Source organism: Dryobates pubescens, chromosome Z (assembly GCF_014839835.1).
Source record: "Dryobates pubescens isolate bDryPub1 chromosome Z, bDryPub1.pri, whole genome shotgun sequence".
NCBI lineage: Eukaryota > Metazoa > Chordata > Aves > Piciformes > Picidae > Dryobates > Dryobates pubescens.
This window is the reverse complement of record NC_071657.1, coordinates 67,134,890-67,161,694: the sequence shown is the minus strand read 5'-3', so window position 1 is coordinate 67,161,694 and position 26,805 is coordinate 67,134,890. Positions and strand designations below refer to the sequence as shown.

The 26,805-nt window shown below is 45.1% G+C and overlaps 2 protein-coding genes across 4 annotated transcripts in view; one reads left to right on the top strand and one right to left on the bottom strand.

Annotated features, from left to right (window-relative positions):
* Positions 1-3,943: 3,943 nt before the first annotated feature.
* MRPL50 (mitochondrial ribosomal protein L50) lies at positions 3,944-6,024 on the top strand. Its single transcript, XM_054178641.1, has 2 exons — positions 3,944-4,029; positions 5,513-6,024. Exons 1-2 carry the CDS (start codon positions 3,944-3,946, stop codon positions 5,901-5,903), a joined length of 477 nt encoding a protein of 158 aa, XP_054034616.1. The 3' UTR covers positions 5,904-6,024.
* Positions 6,025-9,475: 3,451 nt separating this feature from the next.
* The window catches only part of PLPPR1 (phospholipid phosphatase related 1), a 186,674-nt gene continuing 169,344 nt past the window's right edge, over positions 9,476-26,805 (bottom strand). For all 3 annotated transcript variants that reach the window (XM_054178638.1, XM_054178639.1, XM_054178640.1), the window contains 4 exons: positions 23,689-23,939; positions 13,389-13,565; positions 11,762-11,893; positions 9,476-9,758 (listed from right to left, as the gene is read on the bottom strand). In XM_054178638.1, coding sequence (XP_054034613.1) covers positions 9,726-9,758; positions 11,762-11,893; positions 13,389-13,565; positions 23,689-23,939 — 593 coding nt within the window. In that variant the 3' untranslated portion in view covers positions 9,476-9,725. The remainder of the gene's footprint in view (positions 9,759-11,761; positions 11,894-13,388; positions 13,566-23,688; positions 23,940-26,805) is intronic.

Genomic DNA, 26,805 nt, shown 5'->3' with positions numbered 1-26,805 from the left:
TGAACCGTGGCACCATGTGCCACATCCAGTCCCCTCTTGAACACCTCCAGGGATGGTGACTCCACCACCTCTCTGGGCAGCACATTCCAACAACTAACAACTCTCTCAGTGAAGAACTTTCTCCTCAACTCGAGCCTAAACTTCCCCTGAGACTGTGTCCTCTTGTTCTGGGGCTGGTTGCTTGAGAGAAGAGACCAACTCCCTCCTGGCTACAACCTCCCTTCAGGTTGGAAAAGATCTTCAAGATCATCGAGCCCAAGCCATCATCCAACACTCTCTAAGTCTGTTATCTTTCCAACGGGATTGTTTAGAACTATCATTATTTTCCTTTTTACACTCAAGAGTGATTTGTTTGCATTTTACTACTTTCTGTTCAAGATCTGTGAAAAAAATTTAAAGGCATAGCCTAAACCTACCACACCTAGTTTGACTGAGGCATAGTTTGAATAATCAGGCTGATGCTGAAGGCCCACAGTTTGACCTTTGGGATGTTGCTATGTACCTTTTAGAGATGTAAGCTTGATTAAGCTAAAGCACAACTAGCCAATGGTCATGAAAAAAAAGGGCCTAAGTGGCAGAAATGGCAGGCCTAAGGTTATAGAAGAATACTTGCCTGGCAACATGCTACACCAATCCACTAGTGACACCTCTGAGCAGCCCACCAACCCCCAAAGATGAGGTAAACCAGAGGACACTCCTCTCTCCCTCCAGGGCCACCTGAGACCCAGCCTGTGCAAGCAGAGCCACCTCCCTCTGCAGGCTGCTCTTCCCAGCCACAGGCACCCACTGCTGCTGCCAGCAAGGAGAGACAAAACATGGAAAGTCACTGCCCTGTAACCTCCTCGTGTTCTTTGTGTTGGCAACCACTCTTTCACAGTGGCAATAAATAGCTAAACTCCTTCACATGGATCCAATCATTGCATAACCAATGCACACATTTTGTGTGTCCTGACCTGCACACATTTTGTGTGTCCTGACCTCAACCACACACAAAATGCAAAACATTCCAGAGGCTGATACCAGACTCAGGAGCACCAACTCTTTCCTGCTTCAGCTGTGATCCTGCAGATCATGCACCTGAGTTTTGCTACTGATGAGTGGCATCCTGTTGATATGTGTAGAGATCACTTCTTTTAAAATTAAGAACAGCTGGCAGGGGGTTGGACTCAATGATCTTAGGAGGTACCTTCCAACCCCTAACATCCTGTGATCAGGAAAAGTTTTTCCCCAAACCAGCAAAAGAATCATAGAATCATAGAATTGTTAGGGTTGGAAGGGACCTCAAGGATCATCTAGTTCCAACCCCGCTGCCATGGGCAGGGACACCTCTCACTAGATCAGGTTGCCCAGAGCCACATCCAGCCTGGCCTTAAAAACCTCCAGGGATGAGGCTTCCACCACCTCCCTGGGCAACCTGTGCCAGGTTCTCACCACCCTCATGGGAAAGAACTTTTTCCTAACATCCAGTCTGAATCTACTCATTTCTAGTTTTTTTCCCCCAGTCCTATCACTCCCTGACACCCTCAAAAGTCCCTCCCCAGCCTTCTTGTAGCCCCCTGCAGATACTGAAAGGCCACAATTAGGTCACCTTGGAGCCTTCTCCTCTCCAGACTGAACAGCCCCAACTCCTTCAGTCTGTCCTCATAGCAGAGCAGCTCCAGCCCTCTGCTCATCCTCGTGGCCCTTCTCTGGACACCTTTCAACACCTCCAGATCCTTCCTGTAACAGGGGCTCCAGAACTGGACACAGTGCTCCAAGTGGGGTCTCTCTCGAGGGGAGTAGAGGGGGAGAATCACCTCCCTTGACCTGTTGGCTATGCTTCTCTTGATGCAGCCCAGGATGGTATTGGCTTTCTGGGTGGCAAATGCACACTGCTGGCTCCTGTTGAGCTTCTCCTCCCCCAGCACCCCCAGGTCCTTTTCTTCAGGGCTGCTCTCAAGCCAGTCCCTGTCCAGCCTATATCAGTGTCTGGGATTGTCCCAACCCAGCTGCAGGAGCCTGCACTTGGTCTTGTTGAACCTCACGAGGTTGGCTTGTGCCCACCTCTCCAGCCTGTCCAGGTCCCTCTGGATGGCATCCCTTCCCTCCAGCGTGTCTGTTGCACCACACAGCTTGGTGTCATCAGCAAACTTGCTCACGGTGCACTCAATGCCACTGTCCATGGCACCCACAAAGATGTTAAACAAGACTGGTCCCAGCACTGATCCCTGAGGGGCTCCACTTAAGAAGCCCTCTCATGTTTTAGACAACTAAAGCTGTATTTTTTCTAGGTAATTCCTGTTCCTTTGCCAGTCATGTGCCACACACTGCCTGGTGCAGCTGGTGCCTATGCCCAGGCTCTTCACGGATCTCTTTGACAGAGCTGCTTGTGAGCAGAGAAGGGCAACAAAGCTGGGGAGGGGTTTGGAGCACAGCCCTATCAGGAGAGGCTGAGGGAGCTGGGGTTGCTTAGCCTGGAGGAGACTCAGGGGAGACCTTCTTGCTGTCTACAACTCCCTGAAGGGAGGTTGTAGCCAGGTGGTGGTTGGTCTCTTCTCCTAGGCAACCAGCACTAGAACAAGAGGACACAGTCTCAGGCTGTGCCAGGGGAGGTTTAGGCTGGATGTTAGGAAGAAGTTCTTCATAGAAAGAGAGATTGGCCATTGGAATGTGCTGCCCAGGGAGGTGGTGGAGTCACCATCACTGGAGGTGTTTAGGAAGAGACTGGATGGGGCACTTGGTGCCATGGTTTAGTTGATCAGATGGTGTTGGGTGATAGTTTGGACTTGATGATCTTGGAGGTCTTTTCCCAGCTGGTTAATTCTGTTCTATTCTATTCTATTCTATTCTATTCTATTCTATTCTATTCTATTCTATTTATTCAGAGCAAGCACACAGCTGCTGAACGTTCTGCCACGAATCAAACCAGGGCTGTGCAGAGCAGAGAGCTATTTCTCACCATTTGTTGTTGTACCGATGCAAAGCTTCCCGGACAAGATGTAAGCAGGTGAAGAAGTTTATTATGCTATACAGCAAAGTTCTGTAGTCTTTTTGAAAGCATAGGTGTCACATCCCGACTGGCTATTTTCTACTGGCAGGCGTGTAATTAAGGCATACAATAGGTTAAAGTAGTAAAACAGTATTCTAACACATCCAACCAAATTCTGCCTGGTTTCTCTCCTTCAGTTACAAGGTGCTCACATTCTTCTCTGAGTTAGACTAAACATAGCCTTCTCTGTGTCGAACAAAGGCAAATCTTCCCCTACCTCATCCTTTTGTAAAACAAACAAGCAAACAGGAATAGTGACATTCACGTACAATCGTGTGCCGGGTGCGAGAGGTGCGCCGCAGAACAAACTCCCTGCGCCAGCGAGCAGGTTGACAGCACCGACAACCATCACGCCGCAGAGGCGGGAGGGAAAACCTCGGGAGGCAGCTGCCAAGAGCCTCTGACTGGCACCGCAGCGACTGCCGCAGTCGCCGTGGGTGACGACAGATGTCCCTACCTTATGTTGTTTTAGTCCCACACACTCTGTTGCCAAACCTCTTCCCCACGCCTGCTGGTGCTGCCTCTGCCGCACCCGCCCCGCGCCCGGGGTACGCGGGGGCAGGCGGCGCGACGGCCGCTCGGCACCCGCGGCTGACGGTACGGGGAGGCGGGCGGCACGCAGAGCGCGGCCGCGGGCGCCTCCAGGCGCCTCACCCCGGCCGACAAGCCCTCAACACGCGCGCCGCGGGGCCTACAGTTCCCATGAGGCAGCGCGGGCCAGGACGGAATCGTTACGTCATTACTACGCTGGCTGCCCGGAAGAGCGCGGGAGTCCCCGCACCATGGCGGCTGTGGGAACGCTGCGGGTGGTGCACAGTGGGACTACAGTTCCCATGAGGCAGCGCGGGGGGCGGCCCGGCATGGTTACGTCATTACCACAGTGGCTGCCGGGAAGAGCCCAGGAGTCTCCGCACCATGGCGGCTGTGGTGTTGCTGCGGCTGGCGGGCAGGCGGCTGGGTCTCAGCTCTCCAGTGTGCAGGGCGATTTGGGGCGGCCTGAGGTAACGGGGGAGATGCTTTGGGGAGCGGCTCCCAGGGGCGGGCAGGCGATGGCGGTTTTCGAATCCTCTCCCAGCTGTCTCCCCGTTCTGGGCCTGCGACCAGACCGCGCCGCTGCTGTGCAGGGCCCGGCGGCGCTGTGCAGGGGCTGTGCAGGGCCCGTGCAGGGCCCGGCGGCGCTCCGCGGGACCCGGCGGCGCTGTGCGGGCTGGCGCCGTGGCTATGGGTCCCGCTGGGCACGGTGCTGTATCGCGATTCTAAGACTGGCTGAGCATTCCAGCCTGCGGCCCTGCTCGGTTTTCATATGCCAGGCCGTGGGGCGTGCAGAGAAGCTAATGATATACTTCCAGCAGGCACCTGTGCCGAGGCAGAGTTAGGTTTTTTTTTGCCCTCATCGGCTTTGTTAAGGGAACGTGCAAGTTCTGGAAAAAGACATGTTTCACGGCAGTACTACAATAGGAATGCCAAGCAGTTGTTTATGTATAACTTTCTAGGTGAAAGAATAGAATAGAATAGAATAGACCAGGTTGGAAGAGACCTTCAAGATCATCAAGTCCAACCTATCAACCAATCCAACCCACCTAATCAAGTAAACCATGGCACTTGTTGGCTAGACTGTGGCAAGTCATGTAGGTTGGGGTGGGCATTATATTTTCTATTTAAAATCAGTGATCACTTTTTTTAAATCTATGGGCATTATTTATTTATGCATTTCGTAGTAGTGATTATTTTCTGTTACAAACACACACCTTTTTTTTTTCCCCCCCTGTTCCAAAGCAAATTAAGAAAATGCTGCCATAGCTGGGTAAACTACACATTAATCTCATTAAAATTCTGTTTAGTCTTAAACTAATGAGATTGGCAGGTGATTGCTGTGTAGAGACATCCTGTGTGGTGAGCAGCATTTGGAGAAACCCCAAATGTCACAAGTTCTCAGAATCACCAAGGCTGGAAGAGACCTCAAAGATCAAGTCCAACCATTAACCCAGCACCTCATGACTACACCATGACACTAAGTGCCACATCCAATCCCCTCTTGAACCCCTCCAGGGATGGTGACTCCACCATCTCCCTGGGCAGCACATTCCAATGGCTAACAACTCTCTCTGTGAAGAACTTTCTCCTCACCTCCAGCCTAAACTTCCCCTGGTGCAGCTTGAGACTGTGTCCTCTTGTTCTGGTGCTGGTTGCCTTGGCAAAGAGACCAACCCCCTCCTGGCTACAGCCACCCTTCAGGGAGTTGTAGACAGCAATAAGGTCTTCCCTGAGCCTCTTCCAGGCTAAACAATCCCAGCTCCCTCAGCCTCTCTTCACAGGGCTTGTGCTTGAGGCCTCTCCTTGCATATGCAGTGAACCTGTTGTGTCCATGGGAGAGGTGAACTGTCTGTGGACTAGATTGAGTCTAATATTAAAGGACTATGAATAGAAATGTTCTCTGACTCAGTAGCCCAGAGACTGAAAAATATTTCTGTCTGGTGTCAACAGGAAGAAGGAAAAAGAAGTAGAACCAGAGAAAATAATTGAGCAAGAGAAAAGTGAACCCACCTTGATCTGTCCCCCACCACGCAGCCGAAGCTATGTTCCTCCGGAGGATATACAGAGCTACCTTGAGTCTCGTGTCAAGGAGATTTTTGGACCCTCACTTCCTGATAATTGGCTGCAGACATCCCTCAAAGAAAAGAGGTTAAAGTTTCTCCTTTTGGCTCAGCTAGCCGCAGAACTTGGTCATGCTGTCCCCAATTCACAGCTTCATCTGATGCGCAGTGCTGAGGATGTCTTAAAGTTCTATAGCACTCCCGTAAAGGGTATGTCCAAATTTGATGAATTGTGTGCAGCAAAGTTACCCCCAAACCTGAAGATTGTCTGGGAGCAGTGAGTTGTGCCACAAAGCATTGCCTTGCTTTGCTTGTGTTCCTGAGCCAGGACTGCAGAGGAGAAGCGCAGAGCCCTTTCACTGTGGTAGCAGCTCAGTATGTGACAAATAAAAGTTGGTTTAGTTGTCCTCAGGTTTTCTTGTTTCTGTTTGTTTTGTATGGGAAAAAGAGCATTTATCCTTGGGGTTTCAAAAGTGCCTAATTTTTGTTGAATGCAGTTATAGGTACTAAGTAAAAGCCTTGCCCATGCATTTGCAGGAGGACTGATCTCCATTTGCTTTAGGCAGAACCCGCAGCAAAGATCAAAAGATAATGTAAAACAGCCACATTAAGAGGGTTTTTCTTAACAGAGACAGAATGCCAGCCTGGGTGGACTGGTGTCTCCAGGAAGAGGAAGCTGCAGTGAACTATGAAGAGGCTTCTGGCTGTGTACAACAGCTGTGGCAGCAGTCCTACACCATCACGTCAACCAGCCAGTGGAATCATCACCACTGGCTGGGTCAGGTGGTTTTCCTGATCCCAGGAGTCATGTTTCTTTGCACTGAGCCAAGGGACACAAGTCACACACCATGGTAGAGCAAGCGCAACAGCTCTTCAGGGGTACCTGGTTCTCTGTGATATGGGAGTTACCTGGGGACAGAGGCCATAGCCACCCAGCTGCTTCCAGTCATGTTATGCAGGCCGGGTTCATACCTGAAGTGTAAGAAACTGCACACAGCCCAAGGCCCTTACATGGGTCTTATAAAATGGTCTAACTTCATGCTGAAAAGCTAGCCACTGCAACATGTTTATTTTACACAGTTGGCCACAACACTTTGTAACTACAGAAGCCACTCCTAGCTGCCTAAGCTCACTGTAAACAGCACATGGAGAATGATGTGCCTCAGAACAGGAACAAAAAGAAAAGAAAACAAAAGCAAAATCTGAAAGGCTAGCCAATGACTAGCCAAATTTTCACTGGGTCACAGATTCCAGGAGGTAGGCACACATTGCTCCTGAAGGAGAAGGTTCCTGGGAAAGGTGAATATGCTGTTAGGTTCAGACTTCCTGTGCAGGAAGTTTATCTGTCAACTGGAAAATGCTCCAGGTGCTGTAAACCTGAACTGGTTGCAAACAGCTAGCCCTCTACAACTACCTGAAAGGTGGTTGTAGACAGGAAGGGGTTGGTCTCTTCTCCCAGGCAACCAGCACCAGAACAAGGGGACACAGTCTCAAGCTGTGCCAGGGGAGGTTTAGACTCGAGGTGAGGAAAAAGTTCTTCACTGAGCGAGTCATTCATCATTGGAATGTGCTGCCCAGGGAGGTGGTGGAGTCACTGTCCCTGGAGATGTTCAAGGGGAGATTGGACGTGGCACTTGGTGCCATGGTCTAGTCGTGAGGTCTGTTGGGACAGGTTGGACTTGATGATCCTTGGGGTCTCTTCCAACCTTGGTTATACTGTGATACTGTGATACTGTGTGTGGTAGTCTAGCTTCATCTATACAGTAATCTAGCACTTCAGCACTCTAAACAATTTATGCTCACCCCTGTGGATCTGCATGACCTGCAGAGCTTTCCTGGGTATAGGCATCCTAACATACCATGTCAGAGAGAAAGGGGTTCACATCTTCATTTCAAAGTGGAGAGAAGTGCCTCTCACCATGCTGCACTGTGAGTGGATAACTGGTAAAACAGTCCTTCAGGGACTGGAAAACCGAGATTCAAATCCACCTTCAATCTGGAGGATGCGGGAGGAAAGCCACATCTTCCCCTTTCAGGAAGACTGCCCATGCCATCACACTAGAGGATACACAGAGGAGGACAACATCACTGCCTATTCTGTGGATCAAGAATGCACAACTGATGCTGTGGTAAGAGCACCCCTGGGAGGAGTGTAACTTCAGGGACCACAGCTGCAAAATCTAGGCTACAAGATGTAAAGTTTTTGCCTAAGTTTTTGCCTTAGAATTCAGACCCCTGCTAACCCATCGCAGTAGGAGTGGAGTGATGTGCTGCAGCCTGGCTGTATGGAGTGGAGTATCTTTTGCTGGTAAGTTTTCCTAGTGTGTTGTTACTCTCCTGACACAGCAGAACAAGGGTTGGTTCTGCAGCCAAATTTATTCATCAGAAATCTTCCCTTTGTGGATCAAAGTTGCAGTGAGGGACCCAGAACACTATCACTGGTTCCTCGAGGCCGCAGAAAGCCTGCATGGCCCAAGTTAGATCTCTCCATTCCTAAGACTCTAGCAGACATCAGTGGACAGAGGAAAACACCAACCTTCACCACTGCCGGGCCCCGACACAGACATTCAGAACTTCCTTGTGTCACAGGCAAATGACAAACACCAGACTACACATTTTGGTTTTTTTGATAATTTTTTTTTTGTTTGTTTGTATCTGTTTTGGAAAAAATATACAAAAAAAGCCAAGAAGAACCAACATGGAAGTGTGAGGTAAACATTCCAGTAAAAGTACAGACAGAGGCTCCATTCTTTAAAGGAGACACACAGCAGTTATCACCATGCTAGAAGAATGAGATGCAGGAAAACCCTAGAAACAGTGAAAAAGTCATGTGATGAAGCCTTTGCCCCAGTTCTAGCCATTGCAAACGGTCTCTTTTTTTGTTCTTACCCTCCACCTGCACATAAGTGTCTTTTTATTCCTTAAACAAAGCAGTTTTGATATAAATTCTCTGTGGCAGAATTTGCAAACATACAGGCTGCTCCTATGGACTGTCAGGGCTTTCTGGGGGGGGGGGTTTCTTTTGGCTTGCCAAAGCCCCACCATGAAAACTACACTTCTTGGGCTTCTTGGTTACGCCGATCTGAGCGCCAAATAATGCCAGTCCGCTGGAGAAGTGGTGTCACTTTCTGCCTTTGCACCAGTGTTACTAGTTACCCCACAAATCTATGATGAAATTATGGAACACTTAAAGCACAGCCTCAGCTCCACAGTGGTGGCTGTATATCCCCATAGTCAATTCCTGAAGCCAGGTTTCACTGGGAGCTTTAGCTGGGCCTTGGGGAGGAACGGAGATCTAGGGAGATGGTATAGTCAGCTCACATGCTATCAGCTACTACTATAAATTTTCATGTCCAGTCTGACTATATTCCAGACTATCTTGTTTTAAGTTATTCTTCAATAACTAGCACAGTCACCCACACCAGAACAACCAGGTTTTGATTCAGTAAGATGCTAAAGTGTGTCACTGAATCAAGAACAGGTGTTTGTTACTTCTTGATAACATCATTCAGGTTAGATTCCTCACCACCATTTTATCTAAATTAAATATATGCAATTACTTCAGGTCCCTGCTGAGCTTACTCAGATCAGAATCTGACCCAGTGGTAGAAGCACTTCTTATGGTAAGAAAAGGTAAAAGTGATTTTTATTTTTATCACCCCCCCCCCCCCCCCAAGATATATAAATTCAAAAATGGAAAAGAGAAAATAAAAGAAAACAAAAGGCATACAAATATCACATAACAACAACAACAATTCCATAGATGTAGTTCCTCAGTGCACACTTTAAACAAGAAAAATAGGTTGGGTTTTTTTTTGTTCTTTTTTTTTGTGTGGTTTTTTTTGTGTTTTTTTTTTTTCTCCATTTTGCATTTAAATTCTGGCATAATAATAGTAAAGCTGACCAAAACAAAAAAGAATAAAAAAAAGAAAAATCAGGGCAAGCTACATCACTTCCTTATACAAAAAAAGGTACAAAACATTAGCCTCTAACTAGACATAACATAATACTGGTCATCACAGTTAGACATTTAGTAACTGTGTGTCTTGGAGTTACTGTACTGGAGGGTAATAAAAAACAGTGTTGGTTACCAATCTTCCATCTCAGGTTACTTCAGTCATAGAGGCAGAGTGATTCTGCAAAGAGGAAAAGGCAAACACATGAACATTTGCATGGTTGTGGCATTTACATATCCTACATATTGTGTAAAATGAATGAGAAGAACCTTCACTGGTCGATGATCTTGAAGGTCTCTTCCAACCTGGTTCATTCTATTCTATTCTATTCTATTCTATTCTATTCTATTCTATTCTATTCTATTCTATTCTATTCTATTCTATTCTATTCTATTCTATTCTATTCTATTCTATTTACTGTTGCCCACCTAATGCAGGGCTGTCAAGTGAAGAGATGGCTGCAAATGTGACTGCCATCAACCTTGAACTCACGGTGGGAAATGGTGAACTCAGTCCCTGCCTCTAGGCTATGAACACTCACTAAAAAACAAGGTGTGGCTTCTCCAGCAGAGACTTCCATACTGGACTGGCTCCTCTCTATAGAGATGCATCAGGCTCAAGCACTTCATGCACTCACATAACTAATGTAGTGAGTCTGTCCTTAGTCCTGAAGAGCCTAAAGACCATTGTTGGCTTCATCTGATGTATGCATGTAGATCCTACACAGAATGGTACTAGGGAATGTACAGAACCTAAAGCCACACAGGGATGGGATTATTGTGCCCAAACACATGCAGCCACCAAAGCCCTCTAGGTGGAAAGACTGTTGATTTAACCTTCCTAGAAGACAATGGCCAGGACTTCAGTGGCAGTAATGAGTTGCCATTGGATCATGCTTCATCTGCAGGGTTTGTGTGGGTGTAAAGCAAAACAAGAGTGAGAATAGGTGGAGAGACTTGCAAAGAGAAGGACCATGCACCTCTTACATCTCAAAAAACAGTAATAGCAGCCAAGGACTTGTTTATTACAACTTTTTTCCCAATCTCTTTCTTCATGGTAGATGCATGGTCATTTAGAGACTGACTCCTTCTTGATTACAGTGGACATCAAGAGTTAAGGCTTAGTCCTTGCCTGGACTTCAAAGTCCAAAAGCTATTAATAACTGGCTAGGCAAATTTTTCTCTCACAGACTATTTTCATACGTTCACCCCTTTTTGTCCTACATGTTGCACTGGGGATATGTGAGTAGCACTGCAAGTCCACCAAGAGAACACATACAGTTAAACACACACAGTTCTGCAGATTTGGTTTAAAGACTTCCAGCAAATATTTACCTAATCAAAACTGACTTTTCAATTAAGCAAAATATTTCTACTTTCAGTGTATTCATCAAAGGGTTTAACAGGAGCCACTACTGACCTTGTGGCACACCTTGTACACAGGAATGAAGTACAGTTTGAAGAACAAATATATTACACAAGGGCATTTCAGATAACTGATAAACTAAAGTTCTTTCATTTTGACAAAATATTCTTGGCAGGTGTCATTTGCTTGTCTGTTCTGAAAGGACTGGGTATGATTCAGTTATGCCCACACAAGCCATCTGAAATGAGCATTTTAAGAGGAGCACCACCACCAATGATGCTTGCCCTCAATTATTTTTTTGGTAAACTTGAAAGAATTGTATTAACTTCTTTCCCAGTGATTTAGGGATGGAAAGCAAGACATGATTTCTTCTTAGAGAGGATACTTAACAGTGATAAGGATAAGAAATTAATCTCTGTAATATTCTTCTGGATAGCAAGGTTTATCCTCAGGATTATGAATGTTGGAGTAAATCCTTAAGGCATCCCAGAAGAATTCCAGAAAGTAATTAGACAGGATATTGTTGTATTTTCCCCCAGTTCTCTATTTTCCTAGGCAAAAGTTTGTCAAATGATATGTAGGGGCCTGTGAAATGCCACTGCTTTAGCTTTGGATGTGCACAGGGCCAAAAGATCTTAGTAGTTGAAGGGATGAATGCCTGAAAACAAACTCTCTCCTGATGTGAATTCATTCTGTGCATTCGGTTTCACGTTAGGAATAAAACCAGCTCCCTGTGTAGTTATGTATACAACTACTTTTTACTTTGCCATAACAGAAGATGTGCTTGGTGATGGCCTGAGTGTGAGGATTTGCAGTACCTGTGCACTCAATGTCTCCAGAGGACTTTCCACTCTTGGAAAAGCCATTAGTGGCATCCCTCGTGGGTCTTCAGGTTTCGGTTTAGAAGGAGCTCCATGAGTGCCTTTGAAGTTATGGACAACACATATCCCCTGTGTAATGCAGAAAAGAAATCATGGAGTGAGGTCAGCATGTTCTGTCCCAAGGAAAACCTCATAGGAATGACCATCAAGGGTCTCACAACTGCCAGTTTCTGCAAAGAATTTAACCTGTTTTTCACTAGAATAGAATAGAATAGAATAGAATAGAATAGAATAGAATAGAATAGAATAGAATAGAATGGAATAGAATAGAATAGAATAGAATAGAATGGAATAGAATGGAATAGAATGGAATAGAATAGAATAGAAGTGTATATATATGTATGCATTTCCAGGTGGTCAATAACTACAATATGCCTTTCCAATATAGAATAGAATAGAATAGAATAGAATAGAATAGAATAGAATAGAATAGAATAGAATAGAAAACTAGGTAGCTAATGATAGTTCCCAGAAAATAGGAGCTATGCATCATAGCTCACTGCTGGTGAGGGACTTGCTCTACTGTTCCTTGATGATATTCTGTCAAGCAGTATTTGCTTTTACAAATTCAAAGACACCACAAATACTGGATTCTCATACATCTTCAACTCTTATTCTCATTAGGGACACTGCAGAAGAGAAAAAAATTGCCTGGTCTTTGGCTGATTCTCATTCCCATGACACATCCTTTGCTCTGATTGAACACCAAGCTTTCTGTAGAATGGAATGGAATGGAATGGAATGGAATGGAATGGAATGGAATGGAATGGAATAGAATGGAATAGAATAGAATAGAATAGAATAGAATAGAATAGAATAGAATAGAATAGAATAGAATAGAATAGAATTAACCAGGTTGGAAAAGACCTTTGAGATCACCAAGTCCAACCTATCACCCAACACCATCTGATCAACTAAACCATGGCACCAAGTGCCTCATCCAGTCTCTTCCTAAACACCTCCAATGATGGTGGCCAAGTAAGGTCAAGTAAGAACATGTATAGTAATTTAAATAATCTTGAAATAGATACAATGCACAAATGCCTTATTAATCAATATCAACATGATTACATATTAGGATTTTCTCAGATGATAACTTTTAATTAGATGGCACTAAAATTAGTTCTCAGCAACTGGATTAATTAGCAGAAATAGGGCACAAAATAATAACTTGGTGCCATGGTTTAGTTGATTAGATGGTGTTGGATGATAGGTTGGACTTGATGACCTCGAAGGTCTCTTCCAACCTGGTCTATTCTATTCTATTCTATTCTATTCTATTCTATTCTATTCTATTCTATTCTATTCTATTCTATTCTATTCTATTCTATTCTATTCTATTCTATTCTATTCTATTCTATTCTATTCTACTTCATTCTATTCTATTCTATCCTATTCCATTCCATTCCATTCCATTCCATTCCATTCCATTCCATTCCATTCCATTCCATTCCATTCCATTCCATTCCATTCCATTCCATTCCATTCTAACTTTTTGCTGTTGTTGTTTTCCAAGTGAATTTTGTTTTTTTTTAAAAGAATGTGGAAGGACTGATGAGCTTACCAGAAACAAAGCTACAGCACTCCCCAGGATGAAGCCTGCAATGACGTCCGAGCAGTGGTTTCGATACTCAGAAACTCGGTTCAGCCCGGTGAGGAACGCAGCACACAGGGTACCCAGACAGAGCACAGGTTTGGCGAGCCTGCTGCTCTTTGTTTTAATTGTACTTGTGATGTACATCTGAAACAAAAGGGCAAGACACAAATGAAAGGGGTCTCTGCCAGAAATGCACGTTTTTCCCACCCAGACAAATCCTGAATCAGCAAGGATGTGACAAACCCCCACGATTCATTAGAAAACCAACACACTGGGAAATAGAATAGAGTAGAGTAGAGAAGAGTAGAGTAGAGTAGAGTAGAGAAGAGTAGAGTAGAGAAGAGTAGAGTAGAGTAGAGTAGAGAAGAGTAGAGTAGAGTAGAATAGGAGTAGAGTAGAGTAGAATAGAGTAGAGTAGAGTAGAATAGAATAGAATAGAATAGAATAGAATAGAATAGAATAGAATAGAATAGAATAGACCAGACCAGGTTGGAAGAGACCTTCGAGATCATCAAGTCCAACCTATCACCCAACACCACCTAATCAACTAAACCATGGCACAAAGTGCCTTATCCAGGCTCTTCTTAAACACCTCCAGTGATGGTGACTCCACCACCTCCCTGGGCAGCACATTCCAATGGCCAATCTCTCTGTCTGGGAAGAACTTCTTCCTAACCTCCAGCCTAAACCTCCCCTGGCACAGCTTGAGACTGTGTCCCCCTGTTCTGGTGCTGGTTGTCTGGGAGAAGAGACCAACCCCCACCTAGCTAAAACCTCCCTTTAGGTAGTTGTAGACAGCAAGAAGGTCTCCCCTGAGCCTCCTCTTCTCCAGGCTAAGCAACCCCAGCTCCCTCAGCCTCTCCTCACAGGGCTGTGCTTGAGGCCTCTCCCCAGCCTCATTGCCCTTCTCTGGACATGTTCCAGCAACTCAACATCTTTCCTAAACTGAGGAGCCCAGAGCTGGACACAGGACTCAAGGTGTGGCCTAACCAGTGCTGAGTACAGGGGCAGAATGACCTCCCTGTTCCTGCTGGCCTCACTGTTCCTGATACAGGCTGGAGAAAAGACGTTTAAAGTAACTCAAAGAACACCTTTAAGAGAATAAACCAGATACTGTTAAATGATGTTTCAGGATGTCAAGTATCCCATCAAGTGCACTTCCCTGCTGGACTTTCTCTGAGCTGGTAGGTACAGGCTCAGATTTACAGACTTCCTAACTTGTGCCAGCACTTGCTCATGTGCTAGCAAACATGCACGCTGGATGACTAAGTGTTTGCAAGGGGAGTCAAGAATTTATGTTAATACTCTACAGAGACTGTAAATGTACACATGATGGAATGTCTAGCATCCATATGAACTAGCTGCTCCAGTTTCCTAAGTGGTGTTACATTTAAGTAACAGAACATTAAGAAAAACCATTCTAGGCATTTTTTTCCTTTATGGTATGGAATGAAACAGAGAATATGAAATTTCTGTCAAAACACAGCTGAGTCTGGATATGTAATCCCAGAGCATGAAGTTTCACTCTGCTCTGGATATTTTTTTCATGAACCTCATATGGTTTTGGAGGTTTGTGTTTTATTTTAAGTGCATTTTGGCAGAGAGTAAAACCACGCGGGTCACAATTAGTAGCCACCCATTAATTCCAGGGCCACAAAACACCAAAGATGAAGCAAACCAAGTGTTTTGCTGAGGGTAAAACAATTCAATAAAACTGATTTTCAGCAAGGAGGTGCATGATTTCCAAAGCTTTGAGGAGAAAAGCAAGTATGTCAGACCTGTTTGCCAGAAATGTCTCCAGAATGCACATGGCCTCCTACACATGAAACAGAATCAGGAGGATACAATTGGAAACTTCATTTGATGGAGCGTGATTGACACAGCACAGATCTGATCTAGTGAAAGTACAAACGCCTGTTCTGCTAGGGAATGGAAATATCACAAAGCATAGAAGTGACTCTTCTGGAGTTTAATATCACAAAAAGTATTTTCATTTGAAATAAAAATATTCTCGTGTTGCAAAAGCAGTAAAATCACCAGAGCTGAAAACATTTCAATTCCTGGTCCTTTTCCAGTTGTCTGAAATGGATTATATGGTCCTGCTACTCTTCTGTACAAAAGACTCTATGGACAACCTTGTTGTCTTACTCACATCTGCAGTTAACACCATAATTGGGATCTCAGACTAGGCTCTATGAAAGCCACCAACCTCAATTCTGTCTAGGATGACTTCCTTTCCAGGGAAGGACACTGCTGAATGTTTTGCCATGGGCAGCACTGAAATCAGAGCAGGGCTCGGCAGCACTGTGGAGACCCAAGAGGTGTTCTTCTTTGTTGTGCTGCAGCAGAAGCTAAAGGACACCACGCTGGCTCACACCACCAGTCTCTTTGCAAGACTAGAATGGCTTGCTTGGGATAAAGCTGCATCAGGATTTTCCTGTGCCTGCACTTGAAGAAAGCCTGAGGACACTTGGCTTGGTGCCCCCAGCTGTGACTATCAGCACAGCTTGCTTCACACTCCATGATCTATTTGGCAACCACAGGCCATTATTTTACTGTATTTTAATGCCTGTCCCTTTCTGCAGAACAGAGGTCACTATGATGTAGCAAAGAGTTTTGGGAACAGAAATTATTCTCAAGGTCACTGTTCACTGCCTTTCATATATTCCTTCATTCTGTTGTATAGTGTGTATTTTTCACTCATTTTATTTCTTTCTTCTCCCTGCCTGGGCCACCAAATATCCCTACAGCTGGCCTCACCTCACTGGCTGGTGTTAAAATCCTATTATAGTATGTAAGTGTAGGAGAAGGGAAGAGATGCAACACCTACCTCTCGGAAATGAAAGGGAGAGCCCAGAGAAACCGACCAGGGGAAGGCAAATCTGTCTGCCTCTGGAGGTGTATCTAGGCAAAATCAGACTTTTACCCACCAACAAAGTGCAGTACTAGACTTCTAACAGGTGAATTCTATTCTAGGGGTTTGGAACACAAGCCCTACGAGGAGAGGCTGAGGGAGCTGGGGTTGCTTAGACTGAAGAAGAGGAGACTCAGGGGTGATCTTATTGCTCTCTACAACTACCTGAAGGGAGGTTGTAGACAGACGGATGTTGGTCTCTTCTCCCAGGCAGCCAGTACCAGAACAAGAGGACACAGTCTCAGGCTCCACCAGGGGAGGTTCAGGCTGGATGTTAGGAAAAAGTTCTATACAGAGAGTGATTGCACATTGGAATGGGCTGCCTGGGGAGGTGGAGTCACCATCATTGGAGGTGTTCAGGAGGAGACTTGATGGGGTGCTTGGTGCCGTGGGTTAGTTGTTTAGGTGGTGTTGGATTGGTTGATGGGTTGGATGCAATGATCTTGAAGGTCTCTTCCAACCTGGTTTATTCTATGTATTCTATTCTATTCTATTCTATTCTATTCTATTCTATTCTATTCTATTCTATTCTATTCTATTCTATTCTATTCTATTCTATTCTATTCTATTCTATTCTATTCTATTCTATTCTTCTATGTATTCTATTCTATTCTATTCTATTCTCATCTCTGCCCAAGGAGAAGTGAAGTCTGCTGCCCTTAAATGTACTTATGAACACATTATTTAAAGGTGAACTTAGATTATGAACTGGAACATTTTGGTGTTCGACAGCACCGGGAATAGGACCAGCCTACTTGAGAGGTTCCTGCTTGCCTTGTTTTTCAAGCCCAGTACCTGACTGCAGCACATGCAGTGAAGTGAGAGTTACCAACTGAGCGCTAGGTGGCAATCTTGCCCCAGCCTTTGCTGGTAGGCTGTGCTGCACCCATAACCAAAACTCAGGTAAACGCTTTTCTTTGCAAACACTAGGTAAAATTATCAGCACCACCGTGTGAGTAATTACCACCCACCATTCACCCTGTGCATCCAGTTTAGTATAAGCCAATTCAAACGAGCAGCAGGGGGCTAGAGTCTTTTCTGCTCCCCAGCAAATCACTACCACGGTTTGCGGCGACCAAAGGAAAAGCATCACCTCTTTAAAGTAAGAATGCAGCCCTGCTGCAGCAGCTGCAAACCCTATCTGCAGAGAAGAGCCCTCACATGCTTGTTTTCTTATAGGTACGAGATAAAGCTGCATCAGTGCGTTACCCACGTGGCAGAGTTCTCCTTATTACAGATGGGAAGTATCTAATGCATTTGAAGTTTCACACATCTCAGCATGAAAACGTAAACTTGTAGTAGAGGGAACGTTTTTAGCAATGAGGGTAATTAAACCATGCGAACAGATTGCCAAAGGAAATCTGCTCAACCCTCACGGGGAGGGTTTAAACCAAGACAAACTGTTTTCCCAGAAGGTATGCTCCAGTTCATCCATAAATCACACACACTGACTTCAGAAATAACTGCGGGAGCTTCTTTGCTCTGTTCATATTCTCCAGACTCTGCAGTTTGATCTTTGCTGCCCTGGCCTCTGAAGCCAAGATTCTCGCTATGTTTTTACACTTTCACTTAAAGCAGGTTTTCAAAGCTTCATGTAAGAGCCCAAGGATGCCTGTGAAAGTCAGTCACTCACATTCGATTTCCTACACACAGCAGGTGTTCTTGAAATTTCCCCACAATGCTATTTATAGGGTAAATTTGTTTACAAAACTCTAAATGTCAAAAACAGTTATATGATGGGTGGGAGAGGGAGGAAGGAAGTAAATATAAAAAGATGTGAAGAAAATAGAATAAAATCATATTAAAAAACCAACATATTATTTAACCATATAAATCATCTATTCAGCTTCTTTGCTGAGCTCTTATCAGGACACTCAAGTAGTGTATTTAGCAATGTGCAACATACGATAGTAGCATTCATCCTGTGTGTAGCTCCTCTCCCACCTTTTTCAGACAGAAAAAAGCATAGGCAGGCAAGGCTTTTTTGTTTGCAAGTTTAAAATAGATCATAGAATCATAGAATCAACAAGGTTGGAAAAGACCTCAAAGATCATCAAGTCCAACCTGTCACCACAGACCTCATGACTAGACCATGGCACCACGTGCCATGTCCAATCCCCTGTTGAACACCTCCAGGGATGGTGACTCCACCACCTCCCTGGGCAGCACATTCCAATGGCTAACAACTCGCTCAGTGAAGAACTTTCTCCTCACCTCGAGCCTAAACTTCCCCTGGTGCAGCTTGAGACTGTGTCCTCTTGTTCTGGTGCTGGTTGCCTGGGAGAAGAGACCAACCCCCTCCTGGCTACAACCTCCATTCAGGGAGTTGTAGAGAGCAAGAAGGTCACCCCTGAGCCTCCTCTTCTCCAGGCTAAGCAACCCCAGCTCCCTCAGCCTCTCCTAATAAGACTTGTGCTTGAGGCCTCTCCCCAGCCTTGTCGCCCTTCTCTGGACACATTCAAGAGTCTCAATGTCCTTCTTAAACTGAGAGGCCCCAGAACTGGACACAGTACTCAAGGTGTGGCCTGACCAGTGCTGAGCACAGGGGCACAATGACTTCCCTGCTCCTGCTGGCCACACTACTCTTGATGCAGGCCAGGATGCCATTGGCCTTCTTGGCCACCTGGACACACTGCTGGCTCATGTTCAGCCATCTGTCAATCAGTACCCCCAGGTCCCTTGCTGTTTGGCAGCTTTCCAGCCACTCTGACCCCAGCCTGTAGCTCTGCATGGGGTTGTTGTGACCAAAGTGCAGCACCTGGCACTTGGAGTTGTTGAATGCCATCCTGTTGGACTCTGCCCATCTGTCCAGCTGGTTAAGATCCCTCTGCAGAGCCCTTCTACCTTCTAACTGATCAACACCTCCTCCCAACTTGGTGTCATCCACAAATTTACTGATGTCTGACTCAATCCCCAGATCATAAGTGAAGATATTAAAGAGGATGGGGCCCAGCACTGATCCCTGGGGGACACCACTAGTGCCTGAATACCAGCTGGATGTGGCACCATTCACCACCACTCCTTAGGCTCAGCCCTCCAGCTAGTTCCTAACCCAGTGAGGAGTGCTGCTGTCCAAGCCATGGGCTGACAGCTTGGCCAGGAATATATATATATGAAATACATGCATATATTTAGAATGCATGTTATATCTATGATAAGAAAGGTAAGGTAGAAGAATTCTATCTCATCATAGTTGATTAGGTGGTGTTGGATGAACACAATGATCTTGAAGGTCTCTTCCAACCTGGTTTATTCCATTCCATTCCATTCCATTCCATTCCATTCCATTCCATTCCATTCCATTCCATTCCATTCCATTCCATTCCATTCCATTCCATTCCATTCCATTCTTTTCAGCAGGAAGTGGGGAGGTCTGGGATAGTTTATTCTTCTTAGAAAGTTCACACTTTCCTATCAGTGCTGGGAAATTGTGTGTCCTATGAGCTTTAAAATAACTTCCTTTACCATAGAGATTTCTACAGTAAGTGAGAAGCAGATCCTGTGACAAGGATGTGGTATTGTAGAACACAATGCAGTCTCTTCAGTACAGCTCAGCACAGCTGATTGAATGCCAAGGCCTTGATTTTCATGGGAGGTGTTAATGCAGTAATGGAAGAAATTGTTGGTGGGGTCACAGTGACCTGGGCTGCAGAAGGGATTTGCTGTAGTATTTTCAGCTATTCAGAATTTCCTCAGTGTTGAAGGTTTCATGTCCAGGTATATTAGAATGGAATGGAATGGAATGGAATGGAATGGAATGGAATGGAATAGAATAGAATAGAATAGAATAGAATAGAATAGAATAGAATAGAATAGAATAGAGTAGAATAGAATAGAATAGAATAGAATAGAATAGACCAGGTTGGAAGAATATTGCATCACTCTGGTCTAGTCAAGAGGCAAGACACCAAGGCACAGACAACAGATGCCAGCTGTTGATCCACTGTGATCAAACAGAGTCTTCTAGCCAGATGGAGATGACAGAAAGCATTACTGTGGGTGCTGCCAGGTGAGAGCTTTCATGAAGAGTCTCAAAAGCACTACTGAATGGTCCATGTGAGTGATTAGTTCTCTCTTCCAACCACAGAGACCCTGTTGTGTACTTGGAAGCATGTGTCTGCAACTGTACAGCAGCAGGTACTATGTGCACTGATTGCCATCTCTTCTTGTGATAATCTTGGACGACTAACTAAACTTCCTTAGATGCCATCCTAATTATAGAGTTAAGCATGGAAGCCAGGGCTGATGGCTGTTTTAAAATTCTGGTTATATATATATAAAAACCCAACAGAAAGCCAAACCATTCACAGTGGCAGTACTGTCACTAGCAGATTAATCAACAAATCAGTACAGAGACATCTGCAGAGGACACGCAAGGTTCAGTGATGGGAGGAGATTGCTAGAGCTCAACAGACACACTCTGAAAGACAATGTCTATGATGATTACATTCTTCTGCCTTCTCATGTCCAACTCATTTTATTTTTCTTGCTTCATGGCTCAAATCTTCAGCTTTATGCCAAATATAGCTATTACCGACCAAATGTCCTGTATTTTAAGTTCAGCAGCCCACATTGCCATGCAGATTAGAATCAGCAAGACACTCATCACAAAACTGCGCAGGGCACAATTACTAAGCAGAGCTAGATATGAACAATGCATTTCTTGTGTCATGTTCATGTTACTCCCAGCTGACAGGCAAAGACAAGTGACCACACTGTTAGTGTCAGAGGGTGTCTTCAAGCAGAGAACTGGGCTAGTGTTGGACTGTAGGCTAAAATGCCTTAAGTATAGATTTTGTGGCTTTGCAGTTCAGAATAGAATAGAATAGAATAGAATAGAATAGAATAGAATAAACTAGGTTGGAAGAGACCTTAAAGATCATGTCTAACCTATCATCCAACACCACCTCATCAACTAAACCATGTAACCAAGCACTCTATCAAGTCTCCCCCTGAACACCTCCAATGATAGTGACTCCACCACCTCCTCAGGGAGCCCATTCCAATGGGCAATCACTCTGTCTGTGTAGAACTTCCTCCTAACCTCCAGCCTAAACTTCCCCTGGTGCAGCCTGAGACTGTGTCCTCTTGTTCTGGTACTGGTTGCCTGGGAGAAGAGACCAACCTCTCCCTGTCTACAGCCTCCCTTAAGGTAGTTGTAGACAGCAATAAGGTCACCCCTGAGTCTCCTCTTCTCCAGGCTAAGCAACCTCAGCTCCCTCAGTCTCTCCTCATAGGGCTGTGTTACAAATCCTTCACCAACTTTGTTGCCCTTCTCTGGACTGTTCCAGCAAGTCAACCTCCTTACTAAACTGAGGGGCCCAGAACTGGACACAGTACTCGCGGTGTGGCCTAACCAGTGCAGTGTACAGGGGCAGAATGACCTCCCTGCTCCTGCTGGCCACACTGTTCCTGATGCAGGCCAGGATGCCAAGTAACTCCATGTGCTGGCTCTGACTGGTATCTTCACATGGGGATAGATGTGCAGACCTGCTGCAGGTAGTCTTGAAAGACTAAGGATCAGAGACACTAACCTGTTGGGAAACTAAGCTCAGTAAAGAAAAGCATTATTCCCCTTCAGTGGTAGGGGAGAAGCAGTCTGTGTGTAGAAGAGTTGCCTTCCTAGGAAACAAGGAAGGTTGGGCAGGGAAAGCCCAGAGTGAAAGGCTATAACTATCTTAGGGCAGAACCAGGGCCAAACCTGATCCTGGAGCTTTCGCCTAAGTGTTAATCATTGTGATAACAGCTACTGTAACAGTGTTGTGTTTATTTGGAACTGTGTTTCACACATGGCTGCTTACTGATCATAAGTAATGTGCACAAAACATTACAGGCTTCCTAAACACTTCCCAGCAAATCCTGATCAAAACAGTTACTAATTTTTATCTCTGTGATTATTCATGCAAGTAGCAGTGGGTGGCCTCTTCATTTTACAGTTATAATGGGGTGCTTTATTCACCTGCTACCAAAATCAGTGTAAAGCATCCACTGTCATTAATAAACCTAGGACTTCATTCAAATTCTGAGGACCTGCAGACTCTGCCATTCAGCTGAATCAAGTTCTGGGGGAAAAAAGGACCTAGTTAAGCCATTTTGAGATCAGAACCATGTTAAGTCTTTGGATCTTAATGACAAAACCACCAAGTAAGTGGTGAGTAAGCTTCTTGGATCAGTTTTCACATATTACAAAAGCTTTAGCCAGAGAATGCAAAGGAGCAGCCAACATGATTCACTAGATTTTAAAAGAGAGATAATTCCTTTCCTGACAGTGTCACCTTGTCAAGATGCCAGCTGGGGGCCATTTCTTTGTTATAACAGCAAAATTCTGGCAGTGACTTTTCTGCAACCTTTTTTTCATGGGGGATTCAGGTCATAAACAAAATGAACAAAATCCAGCCTAGTGCAACCTCCTGTTGAAATGTCACCATTTACATTTCAAAAGTTCAACAACCCATGGCATATGAACAGAAGAAACAGTTGTGATCCAGGAGCTGTTTAAGCATCCACTTAATTTTAACGTTCATGAGACAGAGTCAGGGAGAATCACAGAATCACCAAGGTTGGAAGAGACCTCAAAGATCATGAAGTCCAACCTGTCACCACAGACCTCATGGCTAAACCAAGTGCCACGTCCAGTCCCCTCTTGAACACCTCCAGGGATGGTGACTCCACCACCTCCCTGAGCAGCACATTCCAAAGGCTAACAACTCTGTCTGTGAAGAACTTTCTCCTCACCTCCAGCCTAAACCTCCCCTGGCACAGCTTGAGACTGTGTCTTCTTGTTCTGGTGCTGGTTGCCTGGGAGAAGAGACCAACCCCCTCCTGGCTACAAACACCCTTCAGGGAGTTGTAGACAGCAAGAAGGTCTCCTCTGAGCCTCCTCTTCTCCAGGCTAAACAACCCCAGCTCCCTCAGCCTCTCCTTGTGGGGCTTGTGCTCAAGGCCTCTCCCCAGCCTCGTTGCCCTTCTCTGGACATGTTCAAGTGTCTCAATGTCCTTCTTAAACTGAGGGACCCAGAACTGGACATAGGACTCAAGGTGTGGCCTAACTAGAAGAAGAGGTTGAATGCATATTCAAATGCCTCTGGGAAAATCAGCAGCAAAGAAGATTAAGACCTCATGCCTCCACGCCATACAGTGCCTTGAAAGTAAAGAGCATTTAATTCACTTCTAGTCGGGTTGGTAAAACAGAGAGAGAGAGAGAGAAGGGGATTTCCCCCTACAGATACAGAATAAATACTTCTGCAACACAGCCTTCTTTTTCTTCAGAAGCCATTGCATGAAAACTGGCCTTTCCTGGATGCACATATGGAAACTTCTCATGCAGTTTAGCAGTTCGTGCCTGGCACTCACCGTGGCATATAACGCTGAGTAGATGCTCAAAGCAGCATGTTTGGATGGAAAGGATCTCCTGGCCTTTTCAATCACCTCTACATCCCCAGTGCAGATGTTGCCATTGTTTATGAACTGGTGGTGAGCTCGACAGTCGTTTCCCGTGTAGTTTGGTTTACATACAGTCAGGAAGTAGGGAGCCAAGTTCCCCGTCACTACTTGGCCAGCATTTACAAATATGTCAGTGGCAAAAAGTCCAAATGCAAACACTCCTGTAAAGAAAGGTTAAAAGCAATGATTATTCAAACAGGTTTTTTAAAAAAATAAATCTTAGTATCAAGAAGGAATTGATACAATGAGAGGCAAGTGACCAAACTGTGCAGTCGTTACTCGGGTAAAGCCCCAGCTGACTCCAGCAGAGTGCATTCTGGAGTCTGACAGGTGCTTAACTCAACAGCTCCAGGAGAACTCAGAAACAGGGTGAAAATGATAAGCAAGTGCCTAAAGTACTTTTGTGATCCCACCTTAGTACAGAAGTGTCTGAAAACTCTTCACCTATGCTATACCTGCAAAGTTTCTGCTATGACAAAGGCTCGTAGCAGACAGCCAGGTGGCATGCACATGAGATGTTAAAAATGTTTGTGTATTTTTACCACATCTGGGAAAAATAAGCTAGTATAACATCTCTGAAGCTAGAAGAGTAGTGTGGTGCTGAGACATGATATTGCACTTAACATGATTATCTAGAGTCAAGTACCTTTTGGACTCTGAATACTCACTGTCCTGATGTTGAAAAATTAAGATCCTGAACTAACAATGTCCTTTGGGAAACATCCTAATGCTTCTCTCTGGAAGACATTTCCACACTACTGCAGTTCAGTTCATGTCACTGGGAAAACATCCCCACAAATGCTATAGCAAGAAGCATTCACTTGATGGCAGAAACATTTGCACTGTTGTGGAGCATCCCTTGCTCAATATTGCAGCTGTTGCTCTCCACCAGAGCTTGCTAGAGCTGCTATAAACATACATGAGGACCTTTTACTTGCATGTACTGCTTGCATACCCAAGGAAAAGAACAACAGATTTGCAGAAATGCCAAACCCAAATGTTATGAAAGACTAAACTGACTCTCCTTTCCTCCTTCCCATCACTGACTTGAAGTGTCCCAAAAATTTAGAATGCATAAATATTTGCTTTTGCTGGGAATACTGAGTGTCATGAATTTTAGCTTTCTCCCTGCTGAAGCTCTGCAAGCAAAAGTAATTCAAATTACAAATTAGCTGAGATTGCTATGTATTTAAATACAACCAAGAACTGGAGCTCCTGGGAAAACATCTCAGGCGAGCTGTGATAAAATCTTGAGAGCTGGCACCACCATGGTAATGACAACTCTACTGCTGATCTGCAGTAAGTTGTAAAGAAAAAAATAAATGGACTGCTATATTCCTAGGAACAAAAATTACCAGCCAGTCAGCAACATAAAGCAGCAGAAAGTGTTTTACATCAAATTAACAAGAATCAAGGATCATTCTGCAGATATTATCACTCTCCATGAGCTTAACAGAAAGCAGAAAGGCTGCAGCTGACTTAAGTCCCTTTAAACATTCAGGGCCCATCTATACACAGGACACTTGTGAAGATAGTAGTCTGAAGTAGCCTAAAGACATGAGCCTGCAGTGTGCCCAGGCAGCCAAGAGGGCCAATGGCACCCTGGCCTGCATCAGGAGCAGTGTGGCCAGCAGGAGCAGGGAGGTCATTCTGCCCCTGTACACTGCACTGGTTAGGCCACACCTTGAGTCCTGTGTCCAGTTCTGGGCCCCTCAGTTTAGGAAAGATGTTGAGGTGGTGGAAGGTGTCCAGAGAAGGGTAACAAAGCTGGGAGGGGTCTGGAGCACAGCCCTGTGAGGAGAGGCTGAGGGAGCTGGGGTTGCTTAGCCTGGAGAAGAGGAGGCTCAGGGAAGACCTTCTTGCTGTCTACAACTCCCTGAATGGAGTTTGTAGCCAGGTGGGGGTTGGTCTCTTCTCCCAGGCAACCAGCTCCAGAACAAGAGGACACAGTCTCAAGCTGTGCCAGGGGAAGTTTAGGCTGGAGGTGAGGAGAAAGTTCTTCACAGAGAGAGTTGTTTGCCATTGGAATGTGCTGCCCAGGGAGGTGGTGGAGTCACCATCACTGGAGGTGTTCAGGAGGAGACTTGATGGGGTGCTTGGTGCCATGGTTTAGTTGTTTAGGTGGGTTGGATTGGTTGATAGGTTGTACACGATGATCTTGAAGGTCTCTCCCAACCTGGTCTATTCTATTCTATTCTATTCTATTCTATTCTATTCTATTCTATTCTATTCTATTCTAAGAGTACAAGCTAACAACCAAAGGGTTCACAAAGATGGCCCAGTGTTTTTCTTTGGAAAAAAGAAAATCTGAACTTTCAACACCTGCCTTTTCTCAATATTTGCTAGCACTGAAAGTTCTGGCCCAGGTTCAACTTCTGGGGGCTGCAGTACTCTGCAGAACAGAAGAACAAGCCATGGTTGAAACCTTTATCATGCTCTGACTGTGATGCACATTGATCACTGTAATTCCCTTCTTGCAGTTCTGCCAAGCTGTGCCCTATGAAGATCACAGCTATGTGCAATTATGAATCAACCTAACAGAAATTTAACCTTTGCACATTGTGTAGTCTCTGGAGGCTAAGATAGGGTTGGCTGAAATTGATTTAAAGGCTGCAACACCAGTGAATCTGGGTAGTGCTGGAGAATCATCCTGAACGCTTTTAGACTCCAGGAATCCATCTATTCAGGGGATTTGCTGAATGACCGACAGCAGCTAGCTTACTGACCAGAGCACAACAGCACCGTGATGAGATTGCCAAGTTTTTAGAGGCAGATAAATTGCTGCTGAAAGACTTCAGGAGAAGAGCAAGTAGCCTTGTCTCTTCAGGTTCATACTTCTGAAGTCCACAGAGAGAGAATGGGAGAATATGTACTTCCTCCAGTCTTGCATGCTCAGGTGTAAATGGAGGTGATTTCATCCTGCTAAGGAACAAGTACTTCATCCCACTGTGCTCACTCTGGGAGTGAAGTTTAGTCCAGAACTTGGTATATGCTGAGAAAAGTTGTAAACAGTGCCAGCCATGTGGG